Here is a 15213-nt window from a genome sequence, read left to right as displayed (position 1 = left end):
CTCCAGCTTGGCACAGTGTCTTGTTGGAGGCTGAGCAGCAGCAACATCAGCAGCAGCAGCAGCAGCAGCAGCATCAGTGGCTGCAGGGCCTCCAGCTGGGGCTGGCTGCTGCTGCTGCTGCTGCCTCTGCCTGCCTGCCTACCAGCACCCGGGCTGGGGGAGGTGGTGGGCAGGCTACAGGATTGCCCTGGGGCACCTCACTTAATGCACCAGTAAAGAAAACTGACCCCCCCCTTCTCTCTCTCACTCTCTTTCTGCTAAGAATGGCTGCTGCCCTCAGCGATTTGATTTGACAAAGTGAGCTCTGGAGCGCTGGTGTGACCACTACACATGCCAGGAAGATGAGACGATCAGAGGATCATCAGAGGATAATAGTAGGAAATCATAGGTCAACACTTATCACATTCACTACAACCTCAAACAACAACGGTGTAAAGAATAAAAAGCAGCAGACAAAGGTTGATTTTAAGTTTATCATTGTTTGCATTAACAGTGTATGGGAATCTACAGTTTTAAGATCTGCATTACATTATATTACATTTGATGAGAGCTGAAATCTGTACACATGTTACATTTCTGAGGACTTAATTTGTGATTCTCAGTCAGGCTTACAGATGTGGTGACTAACGGTTAAGGGAAATTTATACTTTGATCGACACATATGGACAGGTCTAAGAAAAAAGATTATTCAAGTATTCTTTCTTTGCAATATGAGCAGAGACACCGACAACTAACATGAAGTGACATGATGCAGTTTAGAGGTTAACTCTGTGCAAAATGGACAAATAAAGAAATAATTAATACTGTTGATGATCCTAAACTTTTACCTAGTAGATTTTTTTTATCTGAACATTTTATTTTGAAGGCTGTGGCTGAGCTATAATGATTACACGTAATGCAAAAAATATTATTGCTTTTCCAGAGAATAGCCACCATCGGTTCACGTTATTCAGGTCATTCGGTGCCATTCCATCAGTTTGACCTCAACCAACTGTGACGTCTCCGCACCATCAAAACAATAAAACTCACCTGGTCAGCATTGTGTATCATTGTTAATGACACTCACACGAGTCAGAGGAGATAATCATTACAACTGGTGTGACTCACAGGGTCGTACGGGCTAAAGAATCAGGAAAACAGTCACCGAGGGTGTTAGCATTAGCTACTACTAACTCTCGCCCTAAATTGTGACATAAAATGCGAATTAGCTTTACAAAACGAAAAACGAAAATCTCCTTCACATGTATCGCCTGAGATCTTAGAGAATCAGGCACCATTTACAAAAATGTACATAGCCACAACCTTGTCCTCTTTATATATGCGTGGGTGTGGGGTGAGCGTGCACTGACATGATCTTTGCTTTAAGGACACTGCTGGCTAAACTGAAAATGGAACGGCTCCACAATATTGTAAAAATGCCAGTGGTCGGGTTCGTCTTCACCGAGCTGATCTAGGGTTTTACTTCAACTGCCTTAATGCTGATGTGAGATGGGACACCGAAAGCAGAGGTAGCCTAAGGTCTGTGCAACACAACGAGCTGTCGGTCAGCTCGCAGACACCGCAAGAACTTGTATTTGATTTTTTTTTTTCCACCTTAGAGGTTTGATCGGAGTCCTGATCTGTGGCAGAAACAACTAAAAGCAACGAGGGCTGCTTGCTAATCTGCTCCTCTTTCAGTATGCAACAGTCATGTGTGTGTGAGCCAGTGGTTGATTGGGCTGCAGCCTCTTGCTGGTGTCTAGTTTGCTATTTCTACTGATCTGATGTCCATCAGTGAGCTAGGAGCCCGGGGGGAGGCTGGCTGCTGCTAGGGAAGCACAAATGTTACATCTGACATGCTCTCAAATAATTTGAATGAATGATGAATAAATAATAATTACAGTGAAATGTCAAAAAGGCACACGCAACAATCACAAATCTAGGCATCAGGCAGATTGGCACAAAAGACTCATAGCATGCTAAAAAAAATATGAAGAGGGAAGAAAAAAATATCTTAATTAGGAAATTTAAGAATGTCAAATATGAAAAAATATATAGAGTAAAAGGACAATGGCTGGGAATCATACCAGGACGAAAGCAACCAAAACCATGCGCAAAAAAAAGGAACTCCCAATTTTCAACATACGCAAAATCAGCCAAGAACAATTAAATACACTCGCCACGTGTCAACTCTCAACGCCATAAAACACTTTCCCAGAATACTATTTGGTTTTGGCTGATTTAAAGTCCTCTGGTTATGTTGTTGTGTGAGATACAAATGCAGCTAGAATATAGTTGTGCACATACAGCCAGCAGTGAGGTTTGCAGCTAAATATATACACGAGTTTAAGTTATTGCAGACTCCGCCTGGCAGTCCTGCACTTGTTGCACACATAGGGGTGGGCCGGGCTCTGTGTGCTTTTTGCGGAGGGGGAAGTCTAGACTAGTGTGGGTGGCCGAGAGGCAGGACTTAGTCCGGGGGATTAGGGCTGAGAGATGCTAACGATGCAGCTGGATGGTAAATGTTTTGGGAGAAACGGGGAGGAGCGGGAGGTAGGGGGAGGAGGGGAACACAGGAAGTGGTCACCAGTAAAAAGAGCGGGTCAGGAAGTTGGCGGCCGTGTTGAGCCAGCCCATGCCGTCTGTGATGGAGCCCACGCGCGTCACGGCCTTGTCCTGCTCCTGGGACGGACTTTCATCCTCAGGCAGGTAGTCTGGGATGTCTGTGTTCTCCTCTACCAGCACCTCGCCGTCCTCCTGGAATGGCACCATCAGCTGCACGGACAACAATTAGACACATTACAGAAAGTAAAGAGGATAAACTGCACTTTTTCTTCACACCATGAACACCACTTCATAAGACTCTAGGTTCAATGTCACAGTTGTGGGACTTCAGGGCAAGATAATCATCATCTGGAGCCACAATACATGACTGAGGCAGGTCTGACCCCTGCTGGCCACATTGTGTATGACTACTAATACAACCATGGTCAATTATTTTCATTTATTAGAGCTAAAACTGTTCAAATTCTTCAAAGATTATTGAAAAACAAACACTTTTGAATCACATATTGTTTAAGATAGAAGTTTCAAATGCAGCGTCACTGTACAGTTTTGTAGGTGCTGCAGGTTTTGGCGACAACACGCTGCTTTAAAAAAGGTACAACTGGGGCTGGTCGTGTGTTTGGCATAAAGCAACTTGCCTACAGGCTGAGGCAGAGATGTGACTAGCTAATCATGTCAGTGTGGATAAGTCTCAGCCACAGGCGGGAGGGCTACACTCCCTGTACAGAGACACACACACGACGTACAGCGAACACACTGACCCATTAGTCGCGAGTGGAGTAAATGAGTCTTTCTGTATGTTGAGCGGCTGCAGGAAAAAACAATCTTACCTCTCCTCCGTTTTCTGTCTTCACCACCTGCTGAGCCGTCATTACTTTGGTGGAGTTGATTGCTGTGCCTAGAGCCTGTGAGAAAACCAAGATGGTAGATTACTCTACTTATCAGCAAACACAACAATCAGAACCAGTTGTGATGAGATTATTTTCATTTCATTAACTGAAGCTTGATTCAAGTAGAAGTAAATATCTGGTATTGACTGAAATCAAAGCCGGTGATCAGTTGTTATCAGGCAAGAATAGTGTGTCCCTGACTTGCTGGGTGTTTTCGTCTCTACTGGACAGACTCCTACCTCAGCTTTAAGGTCAGAGCGGATCCTGACAACACATCTCTTGACAGCCATCTGGAAGGTGAAGCTGATGACCCCTCGGATCTTTAGCAAGGCCTCCTCACACAGGCTCCTTCGAGTCTGACAACAGGCAGGAAGCAGGGGAGAGGTATGAACAGATGTGTGAAACAACAAGGCCAGCCTGTCGTAGGTTAGGAAAAAACTGTGGCTTAAAGTACCAATACACAGTAAAACACAGAGACAGTAGATGACACAGAATTAGCCACAGTTTCATTTATCGAACATGGCCATAGGAATATATTTTAAAAACACTGAGTTTCTACATACAACAGGTCACAGATTCAAACAGTGCAGTTTCCAGCTGCCGCAGTGATGTGTGTTTCTGCTGCAGAGATGCCGATGCGGCCCACCAGAGGCCGTCTGTCTGCTGTAATGTAATCTGGCTATGTGCAAGCTTCCTGCAGAGCAGCATTCAGGTTCAATCTCAACGTCCCGCTGTTCAATGCCTGACATTTACAACCTGACCCCCTCCACCCTCCTATCCTGTGCCAGACAGACACGGCCAAGGAGCACTGTGATCATGACAGCAGCGAACACGATGCCTCAAAAAGAGATTCCTGTGTTACACTGCCGTGAACACTCACAGAGTCGTCCAGCCCGTCGATGTGCAGCACCACGGTTTTGGCCCTCTTGTTGTTGGAGCCCAGGAAGAAGTGGGCTTTACGCCGGCAGGAGGCAGCAGCTGCCTCCGCTTGTTCTGCCTCGTCTTGACCGGCTGACTGGAGGATCTCATAGATCTCAGAGGACAGCAGTTTGGTCTCCCCGGGTGACGTGCTCCTTTGGTGAGAGAGAGAGGGAGAGAAAAATTAATCAAATAACAATCAGACGCACGTTTTGCCAATTGAACAAAAATGAGTATGTACTTAGCTCCAAACCTCTCAGCCATTACATGTGAAACAATACTAAAAGGTGTGATGTAGTTGAAGAAATGTATATCTGATGTTCAAAAATAGGCACACGTGTATATCAATGTGTCTGGATATTAAAGTAAAACAAATGCAGAGGCAGGGAAATCATGTTGCCTCTGTGGGAGAGAGGCGTGTGAATCGTGCTCTGGAAAAACTGGAATTAATTCATTAACCTAAGCTCCAACGGATGTGGCCTAAATCTGACCATGTCCCTCATGATCCGCCAGCGGAGACTTAGAAGTTAGCAGCTGCCACAGGGGAATGAGGTGACTGACTGAACGCACCTACATTAAAGGGATACTTCACCAAAAGTCAATAATTTTTCTACTCACCGTCATGCCAAGGAAGGGTTTGGAGAACATTTGGAGTCATCAAAACACTTTTGGAGTTCCAGGGGGGGTCCGTAATGGTCATTATGGTCATTATGGTCATATAATGGCGGCGGATAGAGCTCACTTTTGAATCGTCCAAAACACACACTATGAAACATCCAGATACCTCCATACGGCTCGTCTGTACTGACCCAAGTGTCCTGAAGTCGCAACATGAAAAAGTTGTTAATTTGATTTCTGTTTTTAGTCTTGTTGTAGCAGTAGCTCCCAGTGGCTCTGTTGATGTTTGTGCACATGTGCGAGGTTTGCTGCGAGATGTTCGTTCATCTTTGTAAACCATTGGATGTATGATGTAAACACAGAAGACAACAAGGCTAAAAACAGAAATCAAATAAGTTTTTTCCTAACAATTTTTTCATGTTGCGGCCTCGGGGCACTTGGGTCAACTCAGTACAGACGAGCAGTATGGAGGTATTTGGATGTTTCATGGTGTGTGTTTTGGATGATTCAAAAGTGAGCCCAATCCACCACCATTATATGAAAATCTGTTGCCAGCCGAACCCCCCTGGAACTCCAAAAGTGTTTTGATAACGGTGAATTATCGATTTTGGGTGAAGTATCTCTTTAACAATATATACAAATAATTTAGACAAATATTCAAGTCTGTTAAACCCCAAATTCTCTCGTGTCCCTACAGACAGTGATGCCATCAGTCAGACTCAGTAAAAAGCTGAGAGGCCGGTTTTTATTAACCTGACCTTTTAGAAAAGAAAAAAAATCCATAGCAGAGCATAAATATTTTAGTAGGCAGCAGGTTTTCTTCTAGAAGGCGCATGGGCTCTGTTGCAGTTGGAATGCCAGAAATGATATTTTGTGAGGGATCCTGGGATACCCCTGCAGGCTACAGTGCTTTATATGTCACAGAGTCATCACTCCATCTATAGTAACCACATACGACACCGGTTGTCTGGCGTGGTTGTCCTCTAGGAGCCTGGCACTGTAACAACACATTCCTACCAAGGCCCATCAGCCTTTGAGCAAACAAAACACTCTCTTTAATTGATTTCTTTTATCTAGTTATCACTTGGTGCAATGAAATAGAGGCAACATCTTCTTCTGAAGGAATAAAAATGGTATTCACACCTGTTTCGTGCGACTATGCTAGACGTTCCCCAACAGCTATGTGTTCCCACTCTGTCCAGCCATGACTGACCTCTACACAAAGTCAGACTTGGTCAACTGTAAGTAGTGAGAGCTGTTACTGTCACTGTAGGGCTCCTCTTGATGAAACCCCCGACTAGCTGAAGTGACTGGGTAACCCCCGGGGTGAGCAAGAGCTTCGCCGCAGGGTGAGAAGGAGGGGGGAGGGACAAGAAAGAAAAAAAAAAAATCATACGAGCTGCAGTCGGCCACTTGAACGAGGGTCTATTCCTATCATGGTGCTAATGATGAACAGCATTCACTTAGCATAACTGCTGCGGGCCTTTGGGTGAGACAAGTGGCCTCGAGCACAACACCTCCTCCACACAGACCTCGCTCTGACACTTCATGAGCGATCACAATGTGTTCATCATGTGCTTTTGGAAAATAGAGATTAAATAAAAAGTACAAAACTGGATATTAAACTGAAACCAAACAACAAAGGAATATGCTTACAGTACTGCGTGTGCAAATTCAGCTACAACTGGAAATCCGCCACAGATAAGAGCAAATATAAGCCTACACTAGTAAAAAAAAAAAATGCAAGTGGGCTCATCAAGAAATTATGGTGAGGTGGCAGGATGCATTAAAATCTATGACATGCGGAAACAGCAATTTAACTGGTTACCAGCTTATTCTAATTCAACTTTAATCACATTCATCCTGACACGGCAGATGGAAGGACATCGTCCTGCCTGGGAAAATTTGCAGACAGGCACACGTTGTCCGTGCAAAACAAAAGAAATCCTAGGTTAAGGTTTTATATAAAGAAAAGTGCACAGTGAGCATGTGTGTGTGTATGTGTGTGTGTGTGATGTGGTGGTGACAGGAACTTGCTTCTGCATGACATTCTGCAAACTCAGCATCATGCCCAGCTCGCCCTTCATCTTCTCCCTGTTGGCTCGACATTCTGCCAGGTAGCGCACGGCCTGCAAGGACAAGGGCAGGCGTTATCTATCCAGCTGACAGACCCTTCCGAGATAGTCTGGGAGAGAACGCTTTTAAAAGGTTATACATGTGCAACGATAAAATATTGCATAACCAATATAAAATACACAACGTAACGACCCGGTGTTTACACTTCATGGGTTAACGTCAAAGAGCGACTGTTATGTAAAGCCACTTAACAACGTACACACACACACACACACACACAACAAGTCATGTGCCGTGCAGCAGGGCGGTGCTGGTGGAAGCAGTGAGGAGACGCCCGCTGCTGCATCACGACTCTGTTGTGTTTACGCCACAATACGGACAGCAGATGTCACCATTGGACAGTGTTTTTAAATATGTGGCTGTTTTAATGCCACCACATGTCTGTGAGTCAGTGGTGGAGGAGACGGCCTTTAAATGCTCACTGGAGTCTGCTCTGAAACCACCGGGCAGCAGGAGGCCCAAACTCTGACATGAGCTAGTTTCCAGAACAAGGGTTGGGAACTCAGCTGATTATCCAACCAAAATAAATTCAATTTGACAAGCTGCTGTATAGATTTCACTGAGAAAATTGACTATTTATTCCAGTAATATATGTTCATGCAAATACAACTATCCACTATCCATATGTTCTTTGTATCAGCGTGTTTGTCGCTTACCAATAGTGCAGAGTAGACGACCTGTGGGTTTGGGTGGTCGAGGAAAAGAATGAGACCTGGCAAACAGCCCTGGTCTTCTACTATGGCTCTTCGGTTCAGGGGGTCCGCAGCGAGATCTCGCAGCTGGTTTACCACAGTCAGTGCATCCAGCTCCGCACTCATGGTGCCTCTTGGTGTGACGTCACGCACATCAAACCAACCTCTTCACTTCACTGAAAAGAAAATGACAAAGTTCATCAGGAATCTACTTTAGTTATTTGGCTTATCAATGGATGTGTCATTTTCTCATTGAACTGTGTGAAAGGTCAGATAAAGGGTAAAATATGTAAACATTTCCTATAAGTGAGGTTTTACTTTAGTGGATTTCTTAAAATTAATTTTAAAAAGGAGGTGCAGTTTAACCTGGTTTCAATACAGCACATGAAACTTGTGTCTTGCACAGAAGTTATAGCTCGTGCTATTTTTCAACTTGTTTCCCCAACTGCCCTTTAAATGTACAGTATAAATAAGATACCGAGTGTCCATTTAACACTAAAATGCAATGCAAATTTCTATTATTCCTGGCCATCAGTGAAAACCCCCAAAATATTGCATTTTCAGTAAATAAAATAAAGACAAGCAGCAAATCTTCACATTTGAGAGGCTGAAACCTGGAAAATTTTAGAAATGTTTTCTTTGTTCTGGATGATAAGCTGTTGACTGATCAAAATTGTTAGAAATATGTGCCTAAGAATTGACTGATTAATTTAAGAGACATTTCAATACTAATACAATACCTTCATGTATTGTTTATAAAAAGAAATCTCAAAAGCAGCCTCTAATTGTGGTGCAAAAATAACTTATTTTACACTTTACAAAATAAAAAGTCTGTTGCATGCACTGTTTAACTTTTACCAGTGTCCAATAGCTTTAGACCACGTTTCATTGATCTGTTTGAATTCCAGTCGATTCATATCAGCTGTAATCACTGACATGTGCTGCTACATAATCTGCCTGGTTATTGTTTCTTGCACTGTTGTTACAGATTTCACTGGTATGCAACGATTAGACTGCAGTCGTGACATGAAAGACCGAACAGCTAAGCTCGCTTTGTTAGGTTAATTACAAAGTCGTTGCTGTTAAATCTCATGCTTTACTGCTAAAACGTTAGTGGTTCTGCTAAAAAAACCAAAACACAAATACTCGCCTCTGACAAAGACACTTTCTACGACCCCCAACCTCACCTTAAATCACGCCCTATGGTTACACAGGCGAGTCGGCAGCTAAGCTAGGCTAGCTAACGTTACTTGACATTAACAGCATACCTTTATGTGTCAGCTCTAAGTAAAACCATGAGACAACCCCCGGTGACTTCAGGAACAGGACACACAAAAACGACGTGACACGAAACCGCTAAGTCCCGGTGCCGAGTTACTAACAAACGTGAAGAAATAAATTCACTACAGCTAGGCCTGCGCCTCTTTCTTTTTTTACTATGCTGCTTCTTTAGCTAGCAGCTGGGGCACGGTGTTTGGGTTTTGTAGCACGAAAATGGGTACAGCCGTTTTGTGAATGAGGACATCCCAGTTTTCCCGTTGATATCCCGGCCGTCTAACCCGGACGTAGCTCCGCCGGGGAATGTAGTGAAACATAACGAGCATCCACAACGTTCCTAAGATGTGATTGGACGGTGTAATTTGATTGACAGGTGCGCCAGCCAATCGTCAGTTAGTTTTATTTTGAATATCAACGCTGATTGGTTTGATTGCCTGTCAATCGATTTAACTAGCCAATGGTATCGCTCTATGGTTACAACCAACTTATTGTGGTCCATATAATCCGATTGGCTCAAAATGTACTCCACGAGTCTGCCTACATTTCCAAGCTGCTCCTGAAGTGAAGTGGAAATCCTACAAGGTGGAAAAAGTTATAAGTTGTCACTCTACGTCAGGCTCGGTAAGTTGTTTTCAAGGTTTCACACCCGTAGAAACGACCTACGAATTTAAACATGTTGTAAAACACCATGTAGCTCTTAACACTGAGGAGGAGACATGCCCGCGATTTCTACAAGCCATAAATAAATTTGTTTGTAGTTGTAAAAGTTTGGACTTAGCCCGCTGTCGTTGTTAGCATCAGTTAGCCACTTTGCCCGCTAAAGTCCATAGCCCACCGTTAGATTTAGCCTAGCACGTTAGCCTGCTGTTAGCACGAAAACGGCAAATGTTTGTGAAGTGGAGTGAGCACAACTTGTTTTCTCATTTCTCGCTATGATAGATAGATAGATAGATAGATAGATAGATAGATAGAACTAGTTAGTGAACTGCAATCTTTCAGTAGCTACTGCTCTTTTTTAAACTTACCTTCTTGTTCTCACAAGTATCTGGTCTTTCTGTGTTTTTCCTCAGTCATTCCTATTGAAAAACGTCATAAAATCTTACCTTATCATCTTAAAAAAAACCCACCACTTTCGTTTTCTCCTTTGCTGCTGTTATCGTTCATACCGGCTGGTACTAATAAAGGCTAAAACTGATTGTATGTCAGTGTATTTCACACAGGTGTTGCATGGAGGTATGCATCTCTGCGAGTTGTTATTATTATTATTATAGGTTGTTAGTTTTGTGTTTCAGTGTGATTCATCCTGAACTCTCCACTCTGTTGTTTCCAGATGTCCGTTTTGTAATGATGCCCTTGGTGTGGAAGTACGTTTCTATATGTCCTGTTGAAAAGCATCCACAGAAATGAGTAAAGACCATCAGCGGATAGAGATGGACCTGGTATGGGAGAGTCTCTTTTTATGTCTGGCTTCATTAGTTTCTTTTTATGTCTTTTTTTATTGTTACCTGTACATTGTGTGTTTATGTTTTGTTTTGCAGGCTTTTGGATCAGCAAAGCCCTACGGGTCCTCGAGAAGTATTGTGAGGAGGATAGCTACTAGTCTTCCTCTGAAACCTTGCCCCAGGGTTCATTTTCAGGTGAGGGAAGGTCGAGAGGATCCTAATTTTTAATAGTGGCCTGTCATTAAGTAATTTGAAGATCTTGTATTTTAAAGTTACTTGCGTGTGATTTTAAGTGATTGATTCAATATGTCCCTTCTGACACAACCCTGTCTTCTCTCTTCTGACTGTCCCTGCCACGTGACAAATCACACACCCTCTTCGACTTATGTTTACCTCTGCTTGTCTGAGTGTTTTCACTTATGAACCATAAACAGTGGATGAAGTCACGGGAAGAGATTTTTGTCTCAAATATCCGATCAGGAGTTTTTTCAACTGTTGAATGAATAGTTTGTAATGTGTTATAATTTAGGTGCATGTCATTATAAGAGGTGATTTACTTGTCTTTTCTTTCCCGACTCTTTCAACACTGCCTTCTTTTCTCTTTCTTCTGTCTCCAGCCACCCTCCCTAGCTATGAGGAATGCAGTATGTCTGCTTTAGGTCAGTTTGTTCAGCGATCTTCAACCACCTTGTGCTGATTAAAGACCTTCTAAGCCACCTGAACCTTTTATTAACAGTAGCCCCTCCTTCCCCTCCTGCTTCTGAACTGCCCTGGTTTTTACCCTGTTACTTTCTTTATCAATCAACTCTAATGAAATACATGTTAATTTCTGAAATGCAGTGTTGTTGTGTGTTGTTCTCTGGTATGTTGAAATGTTGAATATGGACGATTTCCTTTCCCTTGACAGCTCCATCCGTACACAGAGGAGGCGAGTGTCCTACAAGGCGTCAGGAGGCAGAACTGTGAGGTGGCCTCTTTTGCTGATATCGGCTGGATTGACAGGGATGAGGAGGACGATGATGATGAAGAGTACTTTGGCAGAGCCAGGTAGGAGCGAGATAAATATCCGCATTGCACTTCTTGACAAAATGAACTGATTTCTCTGTGAGTTGAGATTGATTCTACCGATGAAAACAGGTCAGCGGCGCCACAGGGACTCATGTTTCGAGCCCACCAGCCTCATCCTCAGAGGAGAGCCTTACCTCGCCGGCGGTCGCTGCCCAGCCTGCACCAGGGGGCTCCGGACCCCCAGGGGCCAACGACGGCCAACGACGAGGCCATTCAGAAGATCAGCGCGCTGGAGACGGAACTCGCCAAACTCAGAGCTCAGATCGCACAAATCGTCCTGGCTCAGGAAAAGATCTCACAGCCAGGTATCTTGTAACACAACCCTCCAAAACACACACTCGGCTCCCTCTGTGTTGCCCTAATGCATTGTGGGAGTTGTTTGTTTTTTTTGGTCCATTTTTTTTTGTGCCACTGCAGTGATGCAAATCTTCCCCTAGATGGCAGCAGAATTTCATCTCATTTTTTCCTCCTCACTTGGCTTCACTCTAGTTGCCACCGCAGGGGCACCTCCTCCTCCCCCTCCACCCGGTGCCACCCTGCCTCCCCCTCCTCCACCACCTCCTCCTCCTCCTCCACCACCACCGCCGCCCCCAGGTCTCCATCGGACATTTTCGGCCATCGATTTGATAAAAGAGCGCAAGGGGAAGAAGACAGACGGCCAGACGGTTTTGGATACAAAGCCGGCAGAAATTCCCAGCATGCTCGATGTCCTGAAGGACATTGGCAAAGTCAAGCTGCGATCGGTCAAAAGGTGAGCTTCAACTTTTAGAAGTGAACTGAAACTAAATTCATATATTCAAATACTTTCTAAATATTTTTTGAAGTGAGGCAACATTTTCCTCAGCTGATAAAGGGATAGCTCAACATTTTGGCAAATTGGCCCATTGCCATAATCTCTATAGTCATAGCAGTAAGTTCGTTACCTTTAATTGTCGGTGCAAGCTATTTTTAGAACGGCAGAGCAGAGCCGTGAGCTGCTCAGAGCTACGCTACGGAGGCTCATGGGATTTCTTGGTTTCCCTCATCAAACTCATCAAATACACAATCCAACAACTCCACAACGCTCTGGTGGACAAGTTGTGACCTGCACATTCACCACGCTATGAGATAATAACAGAACGTTATGAGACAGAGTTGTTTTCGAGGCAAATACAGAGACTGCTTGCCGAAAAACTTCCCCTGAAGGTCATGCACGTCAGCGGTTTTGCATGAATTTACCTCGAAAACAACTCCGGCTCATAACGTTCCATTATTATCTCATAGCGTGGTGAATGTGCAGGTCACAACTTGTTCACCAGAGCGTTTTGGAGTTGTTGGATTGTGTATTTGATGAGGGAAACCAAGAAATCCCATTAGCCTCCATAGCGTAGCTCTGAGCAGCTCATGGCTTTGCTCCACCATTCTAAAAATAGCTTGCACCGACAATTAAAGGTAACGAACCTACTGCTATGACTATAGGGATTATGGCAATGGGCCAATTTGCCAAAATATTGAACTATCCCTTTAATGTAATAGTGTGCTTCATCAGAACAAATACTCTTGTATCTCCTGGAGCTCATTTACCTGTGTGTTTTCATAGTCGTCCGGTGGAGGTTGATGCTAAAGTGAAACCGGGCGAGCCCGCAGACGCTGCGGCTCTCATCGCCGAGGCTCTGAAGCGCAAGTTTGCCCACCGGTATCGTAACGACAGCGAACACGAGGACCAGGACGATTTCCAACTTCCCGTTCCAGAGGCGAAACCTCGAACTGAAACCCCTTTGGTGAGAGATGTTTGTTTTCCCTGTATTTTCTGATTTGCACACAAATGACTTATTTCATCAGCTAAAAAAACAGACCTCATGACATCAGCCATTAATTGAGTTTAGATACAGTTTACATATTGTGTAGCAGTGTAACATGACATTTTAGGCTCTATTCTCACATGTTCTTTCATTATCAATGTAATCAACAAGTGAATGTAATGTGACTGTGTTGTACTTCTGTCTGTTTCCACAGTTTGGGCAGCACATGTTGAAACAAACTGGAAAAAGGAAGTTGCTCTGACCTGGGGACTGTGTGTGTGTGTGTGAGTGTGTGGACGTTTTAATGTGCCTATCACCATTTTTAATATCTGCTGTTTCTGTGGAAGGACAAGGGATTCTGCCTGGACTGGATGTCAGGCTGCTCCAACTATCAGTCATCTCACAATTGTCTCATCTGATGATCATCCCGAACATGTTTCCTTTTTTTTGCACTTTTATAACTTATATTAGCTTTATGTTTTACAAATTCTTCTTGTTTAACTATGTGTTTTGTATATTTGTTGGGAGAGTTTAAATCTTCAATCACAATCTTGAGTGAAAGTGTAAGGCACTTGCACATGTCAAAGCAACACTACAGAATCATTCAGTGATAATAAATATAGTTTTCAGTCTGTTAGATTTTTGTTAAAACAGGTTGCCGTTTTGCATTCCTGTGTCTAAGCTGGGAGCACTTTCTCTCTTGTGGCATATTGATGTACTGTTTATGTCCATATGCTGACACATAGACTAATTTATGATCGGGATCCATGTATTTATGTTATGGTTTGAGTTAGTAATTTTGTGTTTTAAACAGTTAATTATGTCCTAGATTTATTCCCCATTTTTATTTCTTTATATGTTTCGGCCTGTGTAAGTTGTGTCCTAGTAACCAGTCTTGCCACGGCTTTTATGTCTTTTGCTGGTTCAAATATATGCATCCCAGTTGTAGTTGACATTAATTACCTTAAATTAGATCTGCTTTTAAGAGCCAAAGACATTCCTGCGATATTCTGCCTTTAACAGCCAAAATGTACCTTTTCATGCCCCTACTTTTTTATTTTTTTATTTCCCGTGCTTCTTGTGAATGTCAAACAGTGAGAAAAAGATACTGCCGTACGACTGTTACGCAAAGTTCACATTTGACGGTACATGAGCAGTGTTTTGTTTCTTTATCAGCACCTCTTTTGATTAGATTTGCCTCTAATTGCAAAACACTTGAACCTTTTCCCAGAGCTTAGACTTGCTGTTCAACATCAACACTACAGAAATACTACATTTATTATACTCATGATGAAAAATATCTTTTGCTCTTTCCAAGAAAACTCCTGGGTCCCAAGGTACCCACCGTTATCAGTATCCCGAAGGCATAGATTATCCATTCGTGCCAGTAAACATAACATTTTCGTGCCTCACTTAGAAAATGTGACACAAGACAGTGACTCCTTCGGGTTGTCAGGATTTTAGGCAGTATTTTGTTCAAAGTGACTGATTGCACATTGTTCTTCAATCTGACCCGTGTGTGTCGGCAAAGTTGCTGTTTCAAGTCAACTCTTATTTTTATGAGGGACGGAGGTCTGGTGTCAGTAATAAAAGTGATTTTAAGAAGTTTATTATTTAGTTTTGTAGAAAAAGTTGTCTTATGTGAAAATTAACTTGAATTGTCAAATCTCGAAATTAAAGTTTATGGTTTGTACCGACTTGTTTTCATGTCTGAGTGGTTCATGTGTAACCTTCTTGTCAACGTCGTCGCCTGCCATCTGGTTTACAGTTTAACTTAGCAGGATATAAGTGTGAAAGACATCCCCCTTTATAATTTGAGTACATACTCTTAACTGTGTGTCAAACA

At 43.2% G+C, this 15213-nt stretch overlaps 2 protein-coding genes across 3 annotated transcripts; one reads left to right on the top strand and one right to left on the bottom strand.

Moving 5' to 3' along the window:
• Window positions 1-454: 454 nt before the first annotated feature.
• On the bottom strand, window positions 455-9253 carry armc1 (armadillo repeat containing 1). 2 transcript variants are annotated; one of them, XM_085764101.1, is made up of 7 exons: window positions 8986-9253; window positions 7763-7974; window positions 7008-7099; window positions 4315-4507; window positions 3674-3790; window positions 3375-3449; window positions 455-2754 (listed from the first exon to the last, which is right to left on the bottom strand). In XM_085764101.1, exons 2-7 carry the CDS (start codon window positions 7922-7924, stop codon window positions 2563-2565), a joined length of 831 nt encoding a protein of 276 aa, XP_085620227.1. In that variant the 5' UTR covers window positions 7925-7974; window positions 8986-9253; the 3' UTR covers window positions 455-2562. The 2 variants fall into 2 exon arrangements, with proteins under 2 accessions (XP_085620227.1, XP_085620226.1); XM_085764100.1 differs by having other exon boundaries at window positions 9067-9253.
• A 323-nt stretch (window positions 9254-9576) lies between these two features.
• On the top strand, window positions 9577-15068 carry mtfr1 (mitochondrial fission regulator 1). Its single transcript, XM_085764099.1, has 8 exons — window positions 9577-9697; window positions 10407-10515; window positions 10615-10713; window positions 11426-11565; window positions 11656-11891; window positions 12076-12337; window positions 13166-13346; window positions 13582-15068. Exons 2-8 carry the CDS (start codon window positions 10480-10482, stop codon window positions 13627-13629), a joined length of 1002 nt encoding a protein of 333 aa, XP_085620225.1. The 5' UTR covers window positions 9577-9697; window positions 10407-10479; the 3' UTR covers window positions 13630-15068.
• Window positions 15069-15213: the final 145 nt, after the last annotated feature.

This window comes from Trachurus japonicus, chromosome 20 (genome assembly GCF_045865225.1).
Source record: "Trachurus japonicus isolate A0001 chromosome 20, Traja_1.0".
NCBI lineage: Eukaryota > Metazoa > Chordata > Actinopteri > Carangiformes > Carangidae > Trachurus > Trachurus japonicus.
The sequence above is the reverse complement of the archived record's forward strand: the minus strand, read 5'-3'. Positions and strand labels throughout refer to the sequence as shown.